Source organism: Oryctolagus cuniculus, chromosome 17 (genome assembly GCF_964237555.1).
Source record: "Oryctolagus cuniculus chromosome 17, mOryCun1.1, whole genome shotgun sequence".
NCBI classification, from domain to species: domain Eukaryota; kingdom Metazoa; phylum Chordata; class Mammalia; order Lagomorpha; family Leporidae; genus Oryctolagus; species Oryctolagus cuniculus.
In genome coordinates, this window is record NC_091448.1 from 4091442 (window position 1) to 4107950 (window position 16509).

The 16509-nt window shown below is 56.3% G+C and overlaps 3 protein-coding genes across 14 annotated transcripts in view; 1 reads left to right on the forward strand and 2 right to left on the reverse strand.

Annotated features, from left to right (window-relative positions):
- MFSD11 (major facilitator superfamily domain containing 11) overlaps window positions 1-8749 on the reverse strand; it is a 33590-nt gene extending 24841 nt beyond the window's left edge. Inside the window, exons 1-6 of one of the 2 annotated variants that reach the window (XM_002722922.5) lie at window positions 8037-8749; window positions 7669-7724; window positions 3865-3972; window positions 3227-3306; window positions 3032-3128; window positions 359-417 (exon numbers count right to left, since the gene is read on the reverse strand). In XM_002722922.5, the coding sequence (XP_002722968.1) occupies window positions 359-417; window positions 3032-3128; window positions 3227-3306; window positions 3865-3972; window positions 7669-7724; window positions 8037-8132 (496 nt within the window). In that variant the 5' untranslated portion in view covers window positions 8133-8749. Of the gene's footprint in view, window positions 1-358; window positions 418-3031; window positions 3129-3226; window positions 3307-3864; window positions 4053-7668; window positions 7725-8036 lie in introns of those variants that run through there. The other variant, XM_070060248.1, reaches the window with a different exon arrangement.
- A 230-nt stretch (window positions 8750-8979) lies between these two features.
- On the forward strand, window positions 8980-12191 carry SRSF2 (serine and arginine rich splicing factor 2). 9 transcript variants are annotated; one of them, XR_011383331.1, is made up of 5 exons: window positions 8983-9572; window positions 9813-10123; window positions 10393-10496; window positions 11151-11259; window positions 11763-12191. XR_011383331.1 is itself a non-coding variant. In XM_051838335.2 (3 exons), exons 1-2 carry the CDS (start codon window positions 9211-9213, stop codon window positions 10114-10116), a joined length of 666 nt encoding a protein of 221 aa, XP_051694295.1. In that variant the 5' UTR covers window positions 8983-9210; the 3' UTR covers window positions 10117-10123; window positions 10393-12191. The 9 variants fall into 9 exon arrangements, 4 of the variants coding, with proteins under 4 accessions (XP_051694296.1, XP_051694295.1, XP_069916355.1 ...); XR_007916296.2 differs by having other exon boundaries at window positions 11151-12191; XR_007916298.2 differs by having other exon boundaries at window positions 8984-9572; window positions 9813-10496.
- A 191-nt stretch (window positions 12192-12382) lies between these two features.
- METTL23 (methyltransferase 23, arginine) lies at window positions 12383-16175 on the reverse strand. Of its 3 annotated transcripts, none has more exons than XM_051838337.2 (5): window positions 16036-16175; window positions 14394-14524; window positions 12976-13213; window positions 12817-12901; window positions 12383-12705 (listed from the first exon to the last, which is right to left on the reverse strand). In XM_051838337.2, the coding sequence occupies exons 3-5, from the start codon at window positions 13094-13096 to the stop codon at window positions 12540-12542; spliced, it is 372 nt and encodes a 123-aa protein (XP_051694297.1). In that variant the 5' UTR covers window positions 13097-13213; window positions 14394-14524; window positions 16036-16175; the 3' UTR covers window positions 12383-12539. The 3 variants fall into 3 exon arrangements, with proteins under 3 accessions (XP_051694297.1, XP_008249111.1, XP_051694298.1); XM_008250889.4 differs by lacking the exon at window positions 14394-14524 and adding an exon at window positions 14252-14356 and having other exon boundaries at window positions 16036-16169; XM_051838338.2 differs by lacking the exon at window positions 14394-14524 and having other exon boundaries at window positions 16036-16169.
- Window positions 16176-16509: the final 334 nt, after the last annotated feature.

A 16509-nucleotide genomic window follows, 5' to 3' on the forward strand; every position in this document is an offset into this window, starting at 1 on the left:
CCCCAGTGGCTGGGCCCCTGCTACCTATGTGCAAGACCCGGATGAGGATCTTCTTAGCTCCTGGCTCCAGCCTGGCCCAGCCCCGGCCATTGTGGCCATCCGGGGAGTGAACCAGCGGTCAGAAGATGTCTATGTCTCTCCTCTCTGTAACTCTGCCTTTCAAATATATAAATAAGTCTTTAATATAGAGACAGATATTTTTAAAAATCCAAGGAAAAAGTTTTCTGAAAGTTAAATCTGAGAGGACTTGAGGTAGCAAACTTGTGTAGAACAACGTTTACGAGCAAACTGGGGATTTCTGCGGAATTGCGATTTTGCTCTGGACATATGTGAATAAAGCAAAGTGAGCGAAACAAACCTGATATGTGAGTTTTCCCTTGCCAGGCGAAATATATGTAGAGATTTCCGAAGAATAAGCTGCAGGAAGAAGGAGAGGAAAGGGTGTTGATCAATTGGTTCATACACACAATGTAAGCAGTTATGTCCACTGTTTTTAAAAAATAACTTTTTAAAGGGAATTACCAGTGTACATTTCACTTACAGTATTTTTTTTTTCTTTTTTAACCTTTATTTATTTGAAAGGTAGAGAGACAGAGAATCTGGTGGTTCATTCTCTACATGCCCACACAGCCAGAGCTGTAGCAGGCCAAAGCCAGCAGCCAGGAGCTCAATCCAGGGCTCTCACATGGCTGGCAGGAACCCAAATGCTTGAGCCATCACCTGCTGCCTCACAGGGTGTGTATGAGCAAGAAGCTGGAATAGGAAGTGAGCCAGAACTTGAACTTGGGTGCTCCGATAAGGGAAATGGGTGTTCCAAATGGTGTCAGCCATGGCACCATGCATCTGCTCTTTTCTTTCATAACATAAATATAACACGTTTTTTCAAAACATAATAAAGTCCTCCATTTGAGCAAATAAGAAAGGATATACACAGACTACTGAAGCCACTCAGGTCCTTGCTTGCCTGGTCGCTGACATGTGTCCCAAGGAGTCATGTCTAGAAATGGGAGTTCAGGCGGGAGAGTCCTCGAGACCAGCGCCAAGATTCCCTGACACAAAGCCCCGCTCTCCCAGAGACACACAATGTCTGAGGTGTCAACTCCACCTCTTTCTGAAAGATCTAACCAACCCAGAAGGGATCAAGACTCCTCTCACGGGACAGGAACCTGACTCAGCTGCTTCAGACAGCACTTGACTCACTGTGAAACATGGGATTCACTGGAACTCTGAACCTGACTTCTTGGAAACAAGCTTATGCTGCTTGTAAAATCCCAACCTTTAACGAACTCAAGAAAGGAAAATCTGCCTTCATTATCTGCATCCAGTCAGACACTACTGAGCCAAGGGAAGGAGCCGCTCACCCACGCTCCCGCGTCTCGATGCACTCTCTCCCAGGACGGAAGAGCTCCTCCCTGTGTCATTATATTCCTCAAACAAAAAATTAAAAAATACACACACACACACACAATCCCTTAAAACTAAACATCTACATTTGTTAAGCCTTATCAAGGTCAAAAGTTTGGCGAGACCCATGAGAACAGATTCCTAAAATCCAAGAATCGTAGGCAGAACAACTGCTGATTTTTTCTCCTCAGGAAATACTAATTGCATTACATTGCTCTGAACTGGTACAGTTAGTTTGATTTTTGCGTTTCAGGCACCAGCTGTCAGGTAGTACAGTTCAGCGGGAAGAACCTGGCTCTGGGAGTCAAGACAACGAGGGCTTAGATTGAAAAGTCAGGGACAGTTTTGGGGCGCAGTCGGTTACGTCGCCATCACGCACACAGCAGCCCACATCAGAGTACCAGTTCAAATCTTGGCTGCTCCACTTACAACCCAGCTTCCTGCTGAAGCACCTGAGAGAGCAGTGGAAGATGGCCTGAGGACTTTGGCCCCGCCCTTCAAGTGGGAGGTCTGGATGGAGTTCCAGGCTCCCATCTTGGGCCTGGCAAAGACCTGGCTGTTGTGGCCATTTGAGAAAATGAATCAAGGAATGGAGGACCTATCTTTCTCTGTCACTCCACATTTCAAATAAATAAATATTAAAAGTAAACTGTTGGGGCTGGCGCTGTGGCGCAGCGAGTTAAAGCCCTGGTATCCCATATGGGCGCTGGTTTGAATCCCGGCTGCTCCACTTCCGATCCCGCTCTCTGCTATGGCCTGGGAGAGCACTGCCCAAGTCCTTGGGCCCTTGTACCTGCGTGAGAGAGCCGAAGGAAGCTCCTGGCTTCGGATCGGCACAGCTCTGGCCATTGTGGCTATCTGGGGAGTGAACCAACAGATGGAAGATCTCTTCCTGTCTCTACATCTCTCTTTAACTCTGTCTTTAAATAAATAAATAAATCTTTAAAAAAAAATAAATCTTGGGGGCCAGCACTGTGGCAGAGCGGGTGAAGCCGCTACCTGCAGTGCCGGCATCCCATATGGGCACCAGTTTGAGTCCCGGCTGCTCCACTTCCGATCCAGCTCTCTGCTGTGGCCTGGGAAAGCAGTAGAAGATGGCCCAAGTGCTTGGGCCTCTGTACCCACATGGGAGACCCAGACGCTCCTGGCTCCTGGCTTCAGATCAGTGCAGTTCCAGCCATTGTGGCCATATGGGGAGTGAACCAGCAGATGGAATACTTCTCTCTCTCTCTCTCTCTCTCTCCGTAACTGCCTTTCAAATAAATAAATCTTACAAGTTACTTAATTTAATTTTTAAGTCTGTTTTCTCATCTATGAACACAAAGAATAGCTTCTCCTCTTGTGAAGCGAAGAGGATTATGTGAAACGAAGCAAAGACTCCCAGCCCCTGAAATACAGCAAATGCTGAACATGGAGGATAGCACCATTTTCTAATTAGTCACAGGTCTCAGTGACACAGGCCCACACATTTCTAGTAACGCTCTAAGATTTTCAATCTGTATCACATTCAGCTGGGAACCCAGTTCAGGCAGCACTGAAGACCTGAATTTCCAACAAAACAGACTTGAGAAACAGTGTGACACATACCCACCCACAAGGAAAGACTGAGTTTCCGAAGGGTCATTACCTGGACTGCAAGAGCGCCCAGAAAATTCCACTGTTCCTCCCAATAGTGTGCTCATCTGAATTGATTGTCAGGCAGTTTCCTTGTGCTGTCCAGAGTACTACAATTCAAAACAAAAGCTCATCAAGGGAATGAACTCTCTTAGCTTTACTATTGCCCCTGGACCCTGGAAAACACGATAAAAAGCCAAACACTCACCAGCGGCTGCGATTCCAATGAAAACGGAGGCCGTGTAGAAGGACCACGGGAAAGGCTGGATAAAAACGGCAATGTACATGCTAAAACGCAACAGGCCACGCATTACAGTCACACAACACCTGCGACGGCGCCGCGCTCGCCTTCCAGGAATCGGTTCTGGGCTCTTCTCTTAAATTCAACCCACAAGGGACCTCTCCCGATTTGAAAGAAGGGGACAAATGTGAACTACTCATTTCTTTACCTACTATTTCAAATGTGTGAGATTGGACATGGTACAGGATTCCAATAGCCTTTGCTGATAGCCTAGCACACAATGGACCATAGCCCAGGAGCCCAGAGGAATGCTTAGTTATTTCACTGGATTCTCTGTTAACTGGCTAGAAAGTAAGATTATTTCATGGGAAGCCTTTTACATGGAGAGAGATCTGAGGGTACAATTCTTATCAGTACTTAAAAAAAAAAAAAAACAGACGACACATAAACGATACAATATCCCCAACCAAAAAGCAGAGGACCAGATGCCCGAATTCCTCCCAGATCCTACTTAAACCACAGCTGCAAGTTCCTGCTGAAGCTATTATGCGCTTGGAAGATGCTGAAAGGGCCCAGTGAGATCCGTGAAGCAGTGTCCCACTCACCTGTAAAATAAGCCACTGACAAACATGGAGAGTTGAGGTCCTACAACAGCGACCACTGATGGCGTGATCAGATTGGAGGCGGAGAACACTCCATAAATGATGGCCATGCTGTCCACGCGACACCCAGAGGAAGGAAAGAACAAGACCTTCAGCAGTGTCTCAAACGCTCACTTTCAAAAACTCAGCATCTGTAGATTTCACAGGGAACATTCCTATTCTTTGGCCTGAATTGTTTTGATAATCGCATCATTAAATAACACCATATTAAAATCCTCACTTACAGGAAACACTAAAGTCCCCTTCACCATTTCTTTGCATCAGTTTGTGCATTAATGTACCAGTAAACTACGATGGCAGCCATTATATAACAGGTACTGTGCCAAGTACTTTATTCTTATTTTCTCTCATAATCCTAGCAGTTCCAGGAATAAGGTAATGTAATTTGTCTCATTTTACCAAAAAAGAAAACTGAAACACATTGAGGGGAAGTAACTTGCCCCAGACCAGTTGGGTGGCTGGTGAACACAAGCCAGGATCCCCTCCCTGGCAACGGGACTCTGGAGGCCAAGGTCAACCTGACTGTGCTACAAACTTAGCCTACAACTTCTGGCGACTGCAGGACCTTCCATAAATAACAAGCATGAAGTTATAACTTGTTAAACAGGAACTGACTGGCCTCAACCAGATGGTCTCATTTGAACATTGTGCTATTGACACAGCCCCAGTGTTATCTCACACAAGGTGCAACTAAAACCATCTCAAGGATCCTGAACTCATTTACCAGCCACTACCTGCACATTCAAATTGTTCTTTGGGTTTTATGACTCTCTCCAATATCAAATGTGTGTTTTTTTTTTTTTTTTTTTTTTTTTTTTTTTTTTTGACAGGCAGAGTGGACAGTGAGAGAGAGAGAGAGAGAGAGAGAGAAAGGTCTTCCTTTGCCGTTGGTTCACCCTCCAATGGCTGCCGCGGCCGGCGCGCTGCGGCCGGCGCACCGCGCTGATCCGATGGCAGGAGCCAGGAGCCAGGTGCTTTTCCTGGTCTCCCATGGGGTGCAGGGCCCAAGCACCTGGGCCATCCTCCACTGCACTCCCTGGCCACAGCAGAGGGCTGGCCTGGAAGAGGGGCAACCGGGACAGAATCCGGCGCCCCGACCGGGACTAGAACCCGGTGTGCCGGCGCCGCTAGGCGGAGGATTAGCCTAGTGAGCCGCGGCGCCGGCTCAAATGTGTTTTTAACTCTGCTCTTTACAGGACATGTGAAGACAAAGTACTACAAAAAGTTGCGGTACTACTATTGTTGGATGAGAAGAATAGATATGAACATGCCTTCATTATCAAGTATCATATACAAGACTCAGAGGAAGCAATAAAGACCGAATTAGGAAAAGCAGCAGGAGCCGGCACTGCAGTGCAGCGGGCTAACCCACAGCCTGCAACCACACCCCACGTGAGTGCTGGCGGGAGCCCCGGCTGCTCCACTTCTCACGCAGCTCCCTGCTAACGCCCCTGAGAAAACAGTGGAAGATGCTTGGGCCCTGCCACCCACCTGGGAGACCTGGATGCAGTTCCAGGCTCCTGGCTTTGGCCTGGCCCCGCCCTGGCTGTTGTGACCATTTGGAGAGTGAACCATTTGGGAAGCGGATGGATCTCTGAGTGTGTGTCTGTGTCTCCCTCCCTCCCTGTAACTCTGCTTTTCAAATAAATGAATAATCTTAGGAAAAAGAAAGTTGCAGAGCAGGGAATGCCACAACCCAATAGCTAACTACAGAGAGGCCGGCGCCGCGGCTCACTAGGCTAATCCTCCGCCTAGCGGCGCCGGCACACCGGGTTCTAGTCCCGGTCGGGGTGCCGGATTCTGTCCCGGTTGCCCCTCTTCCAGGCCAGCTCTCTGCTGTGGCCAGGGAGTGCAGTGGAGGATGGCCCAGGTGCTTGGGCCCTGCACCCCATGGGAGACCAGGAGAAGCACCTGGCTCCTGGCTCCTGCCATCGGATCAGCGCAGTGCGCCGGCCGCAGCGCGCCGGCCGCGGCGGCCATTGGAGGGTGAACCAACGGCAAAGGAAGACCTTTCTCTCTGTCTCTCTCTCTCACTGTCCACTCTGCCTGTCAAAAAAAAAATAAATAAATAAAAAATAAAAATAAAAAAAAAATAGCTAACTACAGAGAAATCAGAACCCGTTCACGTCTCAATCCAGCAATTCCACAAAGCGCGTGCAAGGGGCGTGTGCAGATACACACAGGAAGACACAATTGCTGTCAATAAAACACAACGTTGTTAAGGAGAAACCTGTGTTTGTACACACTACATTCCCAGCTCTGAGCACAAGGAGCCAGTAACTTGCGAGGGTTTACCCGTTTTTGCCACCTATAAAACTGAGAAGATACCTTAAAAAAAAAAAACAAAAAACTCCCGATGCACACATATGAATGCTTATGAAATTACAAAAAAAGGGGAAAACCTAATGTTTCCGGAATCCCACAAAACATGATGTTCCCTAGGACGGGCGGAACGCAGGTGCTCATTAAATGGCGCGCTCTGCACTCCGGCGTCTGCGCTCGCAGCAGGGGGCTCAGGGAAATAAGCCGGCCAAGCTAAGGAAGCAGCCAGGATCCCACAGGAAGCCTAAGCCCAGCACCTACTGCATTCCGTCCCCCCAAGCCCAGGGCCCCACAGGGAGGCGACCCCGGGGACTGAACCCCAGGTCCCACAGGGAGGCGACCCCGGGGACTGCACCCAGGGCCCCACAGGGAGGCGACCCCGGGGACTGCACCCAGGGCCCCACAGGGAGGCGGCCCCGGGGACTGCACCCAGGGCCCCACAGGGAGGCGGCCCCGGGGACTGCACCCCAGGTCCCCACAGGGAGGCGACCCCGGGGATTCAAGCCCCTGTCCCCACAGGGAGGCGACCCCGGGGACCCCCCCAGGTCCCACAGGGAGGCGACCCCGGGGACTCCCCCCAGGTCCCACAGGGAGGCGACCCCGGGGACTCCCCCCAGGTCCCACAGGGAGGCGACCCCGGGGACTGCACCCAGGGCCCCACAGGGAGGCGACCCCAGGACTCAAGCCCCTGTCCCCACAGGGAGGCGACCCCGGGGACTGCACCCAGGTCCCACAGGGAGGCGACCCCGGGGACTCCCCCCAGGTCCCACAGGGAGGCGACCCCGGGGACTCAAGCCCCTGTCCCCACAGGGAGGCGACCCCGGGACTCCCCCCAGGTCCCACAGGGAGGCGACCCCGGGGACTTCACCCCAGGTCCCACAGGGAGGCGACCCCGGGACTCAAGCCCCTGTCCCCACAGGGAGGCGACCCCGGGACTCCCCCCAGGTCCCACAGGGAGGCGACCCCGGGGACTCAAGCCCCTGTCCCCACAGGGAGGCGACCCCGGGGACTCAAGCCCCTGTCCCCACAGGGAGGCGACCCCGGGGACTGCACCCAGGTCCCACAGGGAGGCGACCCCGGGGACTGCACCCAGGTCCCACAGGGAGGCGACCCCGGGGACTGCACCCAGGGCCCCACAGGGAGGCGACCCCGGGACTCAAGCCCCTGTCCCCACAGGGAGGCGACCCCGGGACTCCCCCCAGGTCCCACAGGGAGGCGACCCCGGGACTCAAGCCCCTGTCCCCACAGGGAGGCGACCCCCGGGACTGCACCCAGGGCCCCACAGGGAGGCGACCCCGGGGACTCAAGCCCCTGTCCCCACAGGGAGGCGACCCCGGGGGCTGCACCAGGGCCTCCCTGCTGGCGAGGGCGGGGGATCGGGCCGCCGCCCCCGGTGAGGCTAAGCCGGGCGCCGGCGCACGGTACCTGGTGTAGCCGCTGCCGTGGAAGTCGGTGCGGTTCAGACTCCGGATGACAGTTTGCTGTGGGGAGACAAAGCCATCAGCGGAAAGCGTCGCGCCGCCTGCCCCGCCTCGGGAAGCCGGGTCCCGGGAACTCGGAGGCTAAGCGCACACCCGGACGCCGAGCAGGCCCGGGGCTGCCGGACGGCGGGGCGCAGCGCGAGCCGCGCGGCTCCGACTCTCTCCACCCCAGCACCCGGCGCGGCGGCGCGCGGACAAGCAGGCAGCCAGTCAGCCGCGAAGAGGACGCGGGAGTGTGCAGCGCCCGTGAACAGCAAGCACCCCGAGATCACACCTGACCGCGGAGAGGCTGGGAGGCGCGGCCCGACTCACCGCCACATTCCCGCAGGTCTGAAAGGCGGTGAACATGAACATGAACGCCACTCCCAGAATAACGATGTTGAAAAGCTTTTTAGACTCCGGGGCCATCCTGGCTGCGCTCGGCTGTCCCCGGGGCGGCGCCGGCCCGGCGGCCAGCTTCCACTCCGCGCGGGTCGGCGCTGCGGGCCGGAGCCAAGTTCCCCCGCCGGCACGGTGAGCACGTGCCTAGGACGCCATGCGAGGACGGAGATCCCAGCCCCGGAGAAGCGCCGAGGACGCAGCGGCTCCAGGCGCCCGGGACTCACAGGCTGAGGGCCAGCTGCAGCGGCCAGCGCCGCCCAGCCAGCGCAGCCCTGACTCACCGCGGGCGCGCGGCTCCGTCAGCTGACCGCAGCCGCCGCTCGGCCCGCTGGGAAATGTAGTCCCCGGCGGCACGCGACGCGCAGGCGCACTGCGAGCACTCCCGGCCCTGCTGAGAGGAGGCGGGGGCTGGGAAGCGGGACGCGGTCGGGAGTGGTGGGGAAGTGCGAGAGAGGGTCCTGGAGACGACCTAGTGGGGACTGACGGAGGCCGAGGACACAGCGAGGCAAAGGGGGACAGAAGCAGCCCTCTGACAGACTCGCAGCTGAGGGTCGAGCGGCAAAGCGGCGTGGACCTCGGGTATTGGCACGAGAGGAGGGCGGGGCCCAGCCTGATAGCCCCGCCTCTTCCGCCAGCCCGAACCGGAAGGAGCGTTTCGCGGGCTTTCCAACTGCCCTCCAGTTCCGCTCCCCCGCCCTCCCGCAGTGACAACGCGCTTTTCGGCCCGCCCGCCGGGCTCTGCGCAGGCGCGCACGGCAGGGGCGGGCGCGCGGCGTACGTCGTTAGGGGGCGGGGCGGGGCGAGCCAATCAGAGGATTCATTTCCGGGTGGCGCGGGCGCCATTTTGTGAGGCGAGCTATAAACGGGCGCTGGGGCCGGCCGCCCGCTCAGTCGCTGCTCAGGTGCGCCCGGCCGCGGGCTTTTACCTCTCGGCCTCCTCTCTAGACTCGCTTCGCGTTCCCACGCGGGAGGCGGCCGCCAGCGGGGAGGCGCGGCGTCGCCCGCCGGGACCTGAGGAAGCCGCCGCGTCGGCGCAGCGCGCGGGCCCGCCCAGGGCGTTAGAGTCTCGGCGCCAGTTCGCGGGGCCTCCGGCCGCCTCCCAGCCATGAGCTACGGCCGCCCGCCCCCCGATGTGGAGGGCATGACCTCGCTCAAGGTGGACAACCTGACCTACCGCACCTCGCCCGACACGCTGAGGCGCGTCTTCGAGAAGTACGGGCGCGTGGGCGACGTGTACATCCCGCGGGACCGCTACACCAAGGAGTCCCGCGGCTTCGCCTTCGTGCGCTTCCACGACAAGCGCGACGCCGAGGACGCCATGGACGCCATGGACGGCGCGGTGCTGGACGGCCGCGAGCTCCGCGTGCAGATGGCGCGCTACGGCCGCCCGCCGGACTCGCACCACAGCCGCCGCGGCCCGCCGCCCCGCAGGTACGGGGGCGGCGGCTACGGCCGGCGGAGCCGCAGGTGAGCGGGGCGGGGCGGGCGGGAGGCCGGGCCGGCTCACAAAGGCCGGCGGAGCACGTGGGGCGCGCGGCCGCCGGGGACCCCGCCCTCCGCGCCCCCCGGGCTGGGGGCGGGCGCCGGGCCCCGCCGGGCGCGGAGGGAAATGGCGCCGCCGTGGCGGGCGCGAGATAATGGCGGGCGGGCGGGCGGGGCGGGCGCCGCCTGGAGTGACCGCGCCGCGCTGCTCGTCCCGCCCCGCAGCCCGAGGCGGCGCCGCCGCAGCCGCTCCCGGAGTCGGAGTCGCTCCCGGTCCCGAAGCCGATCTCGCTACAGCCGCTCCAAGTCGCGGTCCCGCACGCGGTCGCGCAGCCGCTCGACGTCCAAGTCCAGATCGGCGCGAAGGTCCAAGTCCAAGTCCTCGTCGGTGTCCAGGTCGCGCTCACGGTCCAGGTCCCGGTCCCGGTCCAGGAGCCCTCCCCCCGTCTCCAAGCGGGAGTCCAAGTCCAGGTCGCGATCCAAGAGCCCCCCCAAGTCTCCGGAGGAGGAAGGAGCCGTGTCCTCTTAAGAAAATGGTAATGTCTGTGGGCCCGAGCGCACCGCCTAGGTCTGCACGGGGCTTGGCGTGGTGTTGTGAGCCGTGGTGATGTGGAAAGCGACTCCCGTCGGGAGAGCTGCTCCGAGGTTACTCGGCTTTGGGCGTAATACTGAAGAGGGGTCTGCAGAGAGGATGTGTGGAAAGCTTAGATAATGATGGCTGTTTCGTAAACTGTTTGAGACCTATTAATGAAAATGACTATTTCTTGCTGTTTTTATCCAACGTCTGCATTTTCCCCCTTTAAAGCTGCGGTCTCCTGTTTGATAAAAGAATATTGGCCAGTATTGCAGATTTTAACTGATTTGGCTGATCCTCCAGGGACCAGTTTCTGTGGGCGTGTATTGGAGCAGGTTTGTCTTTAAATGTTAAAGATGCACTATCCTCTTAGAGAAAAACAATCAGTTCAACTATTGTTGTACTGACTGGGACTTCCTATTCTAATGGATGTAGCACACGAGTTGAAATGCGAAGCAATGAACTTTTGGAACCCCAAAACAAAGTACAGGTATCGCGCTGGGTGGGGAAAGGATAGTGTGTCTTTAACTCTCAAATCGTTTGGTCCTATTTTTTAAGAGGAAAGGGCCCTAACTAGCTCAGATAAAAGCATTATTTTATCTCAATTGCCAAATACTTAATTTGGAAACATTTATCTTAAAATATAGTCTGATACTCTGACCTCAAGTTTCTGTTTGGATACAGCCCCTGCCCCCCATTCCCTCCCCCCTCCTTTCCCCCCCTTATCACTCCCCACCACCACCACCACCACCACCTTTTTTTTAAACTTTGTTTACTTAGCCAAAAAATAGATAAATTGACAGTTGGTGGTAGCCATTGAAAATTTCTTAATCGGGCCTTTAGAAAACTGATCATGGCCGGGTGGAACCTTACCGTAACCTCCTTGTTTCACCAGAGCCTTAGTAAGTACAAGCCTGAAACTGAAACCATGTGCACTGGGCCCTCCTGGTGATGGGAGGTAAGCTGAACTCGTTTCTTTTCAAACCTAGATGTGTCTGCGAGGAGCCTAATGGAGGACTTGAGAAAAGGACCACATACTCAGTCCATCGGTTTGGTCCGTTGAAGAATCCTTGGAACAACCAACTGGCTATTGAAAAGGTTATTTTGTAACATTTGTCTAACTTTTTACTTGTTTTAATCTGCCTCAGGTGGCAAACTTCATTTTATGTGCCATTTTGTTGCTGTTATTCAAATTTCTTGTAATTTAGTAAGGTGAACGACTTCAGATTTCATTATTGGATTGGATATTTGAGGTAAAATTTCATTTTGTTTATATAGTGCTGACTTTTTGTTTGGAATTAAACAGATTGGTAACCTAATTTGTGGCCTCCTCACTTTTAAGGAAACATGTGCAGCCATTACAGTCTAAAGCTGTCAAGAGATTGACTCAACATTGCCTTCATTCCTTAAAATTTAAAAAAAAAAAAAAACTACAAAAGTTGGTGTAAATTTGTATATGTTATTTACCTTCAGATCTAAAAATGGTAATCAGAACCCAAATTTGTATAAAGACTTCAGGTGAAAAGACTTGATTTTTTTTTGAAAGGATTGTTGACCAAACACAATTCTAATCTCTTCTCTTGTGTATTTTTGTGCACTAGGCGCAGTTGTGTAGCAGTTGAGTAATGCTGGTTAGCTGTTAAGGTGGCGTGTTGCAGTGCAGAGTGCTTGGCTGTTTCCTGTTTTCTCCCGATTGCTCCTGTGTAAAGATGCCTTGTCGTGCAGAAACAAATGGCTGTCCAGTTTATTAATGCCTGACAACTGCACTTCCAGTCACCCGGGCCTTGCATATAAATAACGGAGCATACAGTGAGCACCTCTAGCTGATGATAAATACACCTTTTTTCTCCCTCTCCCCCCAAAAATGGTAAACCGGATTGTCTTGTATGAACTTAAAATATGGAAAATGTTAAGGAAACATGGTTTGTAACTTTGTAAGTACTTATAACATGGTGTATCTTTTTGCTTATGAATATTCTGTACTATAACCATTGTTTCTGTAGTTCAATTAAAATGTTTTCTTGGTGTTAGCTTTTCTCAGAATGTGTCTTGGTCTTTTTTCCCGTCCGTCTCAGATCTCTGCAGTTGAGGTCACTGCAGAGGGTGGAAGGCAAGATGCCTGAGTGCGTGAAACCACTGCTGTGCGGCAGTGCTTTTTCTTGAGACAGTCCCCGCCTCAGCCTAACCCATGCCCGTCTTACTGCCAAGCACAGTCCAGTCCTTTATCTTAGAAGGTGTTTATTTTTCCCTTGTTGTGCCACATCCCAATTTCAGGCCAGCAGACTTGACCGTTTCAGCCCACTGCACTTGGCCTGATCTGACTGCAGCTGCTGGGGTGCTGGTCAGCGTTGGCTCTGCCCCTGAGCAGCTGTGTGGGTCTAGCCTGGGCCCTCTGCACGGGAGATGACCAGCATTTCAACTGTGTGTCTTCCTGGGAGGGCGGAGTCTGCGATGTGCTCCTTGTCAGCATCGAAAGACCCCAGGGGGACGTGGGCGCATCTCATCTCCCACTTGTAGAGCAGAGCTTCCAGGGACCAGTCAGCGCTGGAGGAAAAGGAATTGAGAGAGCTTGGGTATAGTTCAACCTTAGGCCTTAAACTAGATGTTGCCCGAGTACTAATAAAGCCTAAGTAGGCCGGGACTGCCAATGCTCACCTCCTAACCTGGTAAGTAGACCACAGCTGAACTCTGGGGTTCTTCTGCATCAGGAAGTACACTGTAGTCAAGATGTCTTCAAAGTCTGAGGGGAGAGATTTTTTAGGGCAGCCTTCCCCTGCGATGCATCTGGCCAAGGGCACCGCCGAGCAGCTTTACCTTCTGGTTCAAAGAAGACATCAGATGCCAGAACGATGTCCTGTGGCGGCAGGCCCAGGAGATCCTGAGAGACATGGCCCCACGTCAGGCCCAGGACGGGCACCTGCGGCAGGTGGTTCATCCGGCAGCTCTGCCGACAGATCTCCAGACAGTGCGGGAGCTCCGCGCTGTCTGACAGCGTGACTTTGGCGCCACATTTTGCAGCCACAATTCCTGGAAGGCTCACACCGGCTCCAATCTAGTCGAACAGCATTGGGAATTTTTTGAACTGGAAGGAATTTGGGATTTCCTCCTAAACATTGTTGTGCTTTCCTATAAACAAATGTACCACGACAAGAAGTTCCAACTGCTGGTTCACTCCCCCAGTGACCAGAAAGGCCAGAGGTGGGCGGATCCAAAGCCCAGAGCTGAGCTCAAGCATTGGAGCCATTAGACTCCCAGGCCACAGCAGAGCTGGATCGGCAGAGGAGCAGCGGGGCTAGAACTGGCACCCAAGTGGGATGCTGGCACCACAGGCATAGGCTCAGCCCACTCCCCACAGCCAGCCCAGTTATCAGGTTTATTCATTGTTCTGTACCTGAAACCGTCACCCCCAAGTGGCAAACCTGCTGCCCCAGGTTTGGGCAGGACATAGGTTTGCCTATGACCATTTTGGGCAAGCAGATATGAAGTGAAATGTTCCATGACAGGTGGAAGGTTGAGATTAGACGAAACCTCCACTCCACTCCCCAAATGCCAGGGAAGGGCCAGAGCTGGGGTCCCGCGTGTGGGTGGCATCTGCTGCTATACCAGGCCCATCCCCAGCTACCCAGTTCATAGCATGGAAAGCCCGTCGGCACGGCTTAGGCTGCCGCTGGTGGACTGCGGTTCAGGGGAGAACACCAAAGGGCTAAACGGTAGATGGTTCAGGCTCCTGGGCCTCCTGTGGGCTGGCACGTTAGCTCAGACCTTTCAGGCTGGCCCAGCCACCAGATTCTATGAAACAGAAAGGGCTGGTCATTGTGGCACAGTGGGTTAAACCGCCTCACTCCCGCAACGCCCACATCCCTTGGGGGCGGCTTGCAGTCCCGGCTGCTCCACTTCCAAGCCAGCTCCCTGCTAATGTGCCTGGGGAAGCAGTGGAACCTGTACCCACACGGGAGACACGGCCCAGCCCAGCCCTGGCCATTTTGGCTACCTCGGGAGTACGCCAGCTGACCTGTCTCTCCTTCTCTCTGTAAGTATGCTTTTATAAGGCAGTAAGTGTAAAATGAGAGCATGATGGAGGCTTCTGTACCTCTAAGACAGCCTTGCCCGGCAGGGATCTTCTGTGAAACCAGAGGTACTGGGCCAGGACCACAGCACAGGGCCAAACGTACATTCCATACTGCGGGTGCAGAACCTGGAGAGAATGTTTCTGTAAGCCATAAGTAACTCACCTGCTGGAAGCTCGAATATACGCAGCAGCTGCTTTCGGACAATGGCCTCCATTAACAAAAATGACAGCCCGGCTCCAGGTCAGCACCGGCGGGATACGAAACAGCAGCCGTGCCAGGCCCCACGCTCAAGACTGCAGATTAAGGTACAGGGCCTGTCACTGGAGAACACAGGCAACAAGCCCACGCGTGCTATGAACCCAAGAGTGACATGGGGCCGGTGCTGTGGCGTAGTGGCTAAAGCCACCGCCTGCAGTGCCAGCATCCATATGGGCGCCGGTTCAAGTCCCGGCTGCTCCTCTTCCAATAGAGCTCCGCTAACGGCCTGGGAAAGCAGTGGAAGAGCCGAGTACTTGGGCCCTGCACCCACGTGGGAGACCTGGAGGAAGCTCCTGGCTTTGGACCAGCGCAGCTCCGGCTGTTGTGGCCATCCCGGGAGTGAGCCAGCGGATGAAGACCTTTCTCTCTGCTTTCTGTAACTGCCTTTCAAATAAATACGTAACTTTTAAAAAGAAAAAGAGTGATGTGCAGCATAACGTGTGCGGGAGCAGGGACAACCACACGGTGACAAGGAAGTCAGGCACAGGCAGAACTGACTGAAGCCAGCCAGCCGCCTCAGGCCGGGCCTGGCAAGTGCAGGCGGGCTCGTGCTACCGGAAGCGCACCGTGGGGTCTCGTCAGCCACGGGAGTGTCACAGCAAGAAGTTCTGGAGGGTTCTAAGCTCAAACCGAACCGGCGGCGTCACTGGGAAACTGTGGGCCCAGGAATTCACCCCAGAGGGGAGCGGACTCAGGCCGCGCAGGGGTGGAGGGTGCCGCCTTGGCTCAGACTCCCCCGAGTTGCCTAACCTAACGGTGCTGAAGTTTCCTCGCCGGCCAGACAGCCGGGAAATTCGCGCTGTGCAGCCGGTGGGGCCGCAGCCTGCAGGGCCGGTTCGGGCCCCAGCTGCCCCTCTTCCCATCCAGCTCTCTGCTATGGCCTGGGAAGGCAGCGGAAGATGGCCCACGCCCCTGCACCCACGTGGGGGACCTGGAGGAAGCTCCTGGCTCCCATGGGCGCAGCTCTGGCCGTTGTGGCCATCTAGGGAGTGAACCAGCAGATAGAAGACCTCTCTGCCTTTCTTTCAAATAAAGATTCAAGGCAAACGACTTAGTGCAGGTGCGGGCACAGGCCAGGGGGAGCAGCGCTCAGGAGACCACAGCGGCCGCAGACGGGCGGACTGGATCATTCGATCCACGCAAAAAGTGAGCGCTTGAAACGCACTGGGCACTGCTGTAGGGCAGGAGAGGGGCCGCGCCTGGCCGGGAAGGGACGGACACCGGCCACGGGACAGGGCTGCGCGGGGCGCGGGCGCCTCCGTCTTCTCCCCAGCCCAGGGGGAAACCCAAGGGGGGCGTTCAGACGCAGCCGTCCGGAGACACCAGAAGGGCACCTAGCCTCCGCCTGGGCCGTGGGACGGCCAACACCGCCCTCGCTGGCCGCTACGACGCAGAGGGAACGCGCGCGGGCCGGGAGCGCCCGTCCCCGGGGCCTGGGTCCCCTCGATTCCTCGACTTCACCCGCCAAAGGGCCTCTGGACCCAGACCTCTGTCCTCACTGCAGTCCGCTCCCCGACCCGGCGGGCTGGAGGCGCCCCGCACGCACCTGCGGCACGCGAACCTCCAGCACGGAGCCCCGCTCCCCCGAGAACCGGAAGCGCTGGCCCCGGGCCGCAAGTCCTCCTAAGCCCAGACAGGCGTCGGTGCGCTCGGGGCGGCCCGCGGCCCGCGGCGGGCACCGAGCCGCCAGGCTGCGCGCGTGGGGACCCCCGGCCGTCCACGCGGCCCGCACCGCCCGGCAGCGGGAAGGGCCAAGGCACGCTCCCACGACGCCCAGCGCGCGCGCGTGCGGAGCTCAGCCAACCCCGGGCCACGCACAAAACACGCGCCGCCAGGGCCCGGCCGGAAGCGGGCGCGGGGAGGCGGCGCGCGGCCGGAAGTGGCCGGCGCGCCGGAAGTGGGCGGGGCGGGCGGCGGCTGACGGGACCTTCCCAACATGGCGGAGGCCCGGCCTGTGTGAGGGCGGACCCCGGAGGCGCCGAGGCCAATGACGGGCCGCGGGAGACGGCGGGGCGGGGAG

Excerpts from the sequence above, each read along its gene's own strand:
- SRSF2 (XM_051838335.2), top strand. The coding sequence starts at position 9,211 with ATGAGCTACGGCCGCCCGCCCCCCGATGTGGAGGGCATGACCTCGCTC. Across the intron at positions 9,573-9,812 it reads TACGGCCGGCGGAGCCGCAG|CCCGAGGCGGCGCCGCCGCA; the intron begins GTGAGCGGGGCG and ends CCCGCCCCGCAG.
- METTL23 (XM_008250889.4), bottom strand. The coding sequence starts at position 14,335 with ATGTACGTTTGGCCCTGTGCTGTGGTCCTGGCCCAGTACCTCTGGTTT. Across the intron at positions 13,214-14,251 it reads CGGGCAAGGCTGTCTTAGAG|ATTGGAGCCGGTGTGAGCCT; the intron begins GTACAGAAGCCT and ends CTGTTCGACTAG. Across the intron at positions 12,706-12,816 it reads TCTACTTACCAGGTTAGGAG|CGCTGACTGGTCCCTGGAAG; the intron begins GTGAGCATTGGC and ends CTTTTCCTCCAG.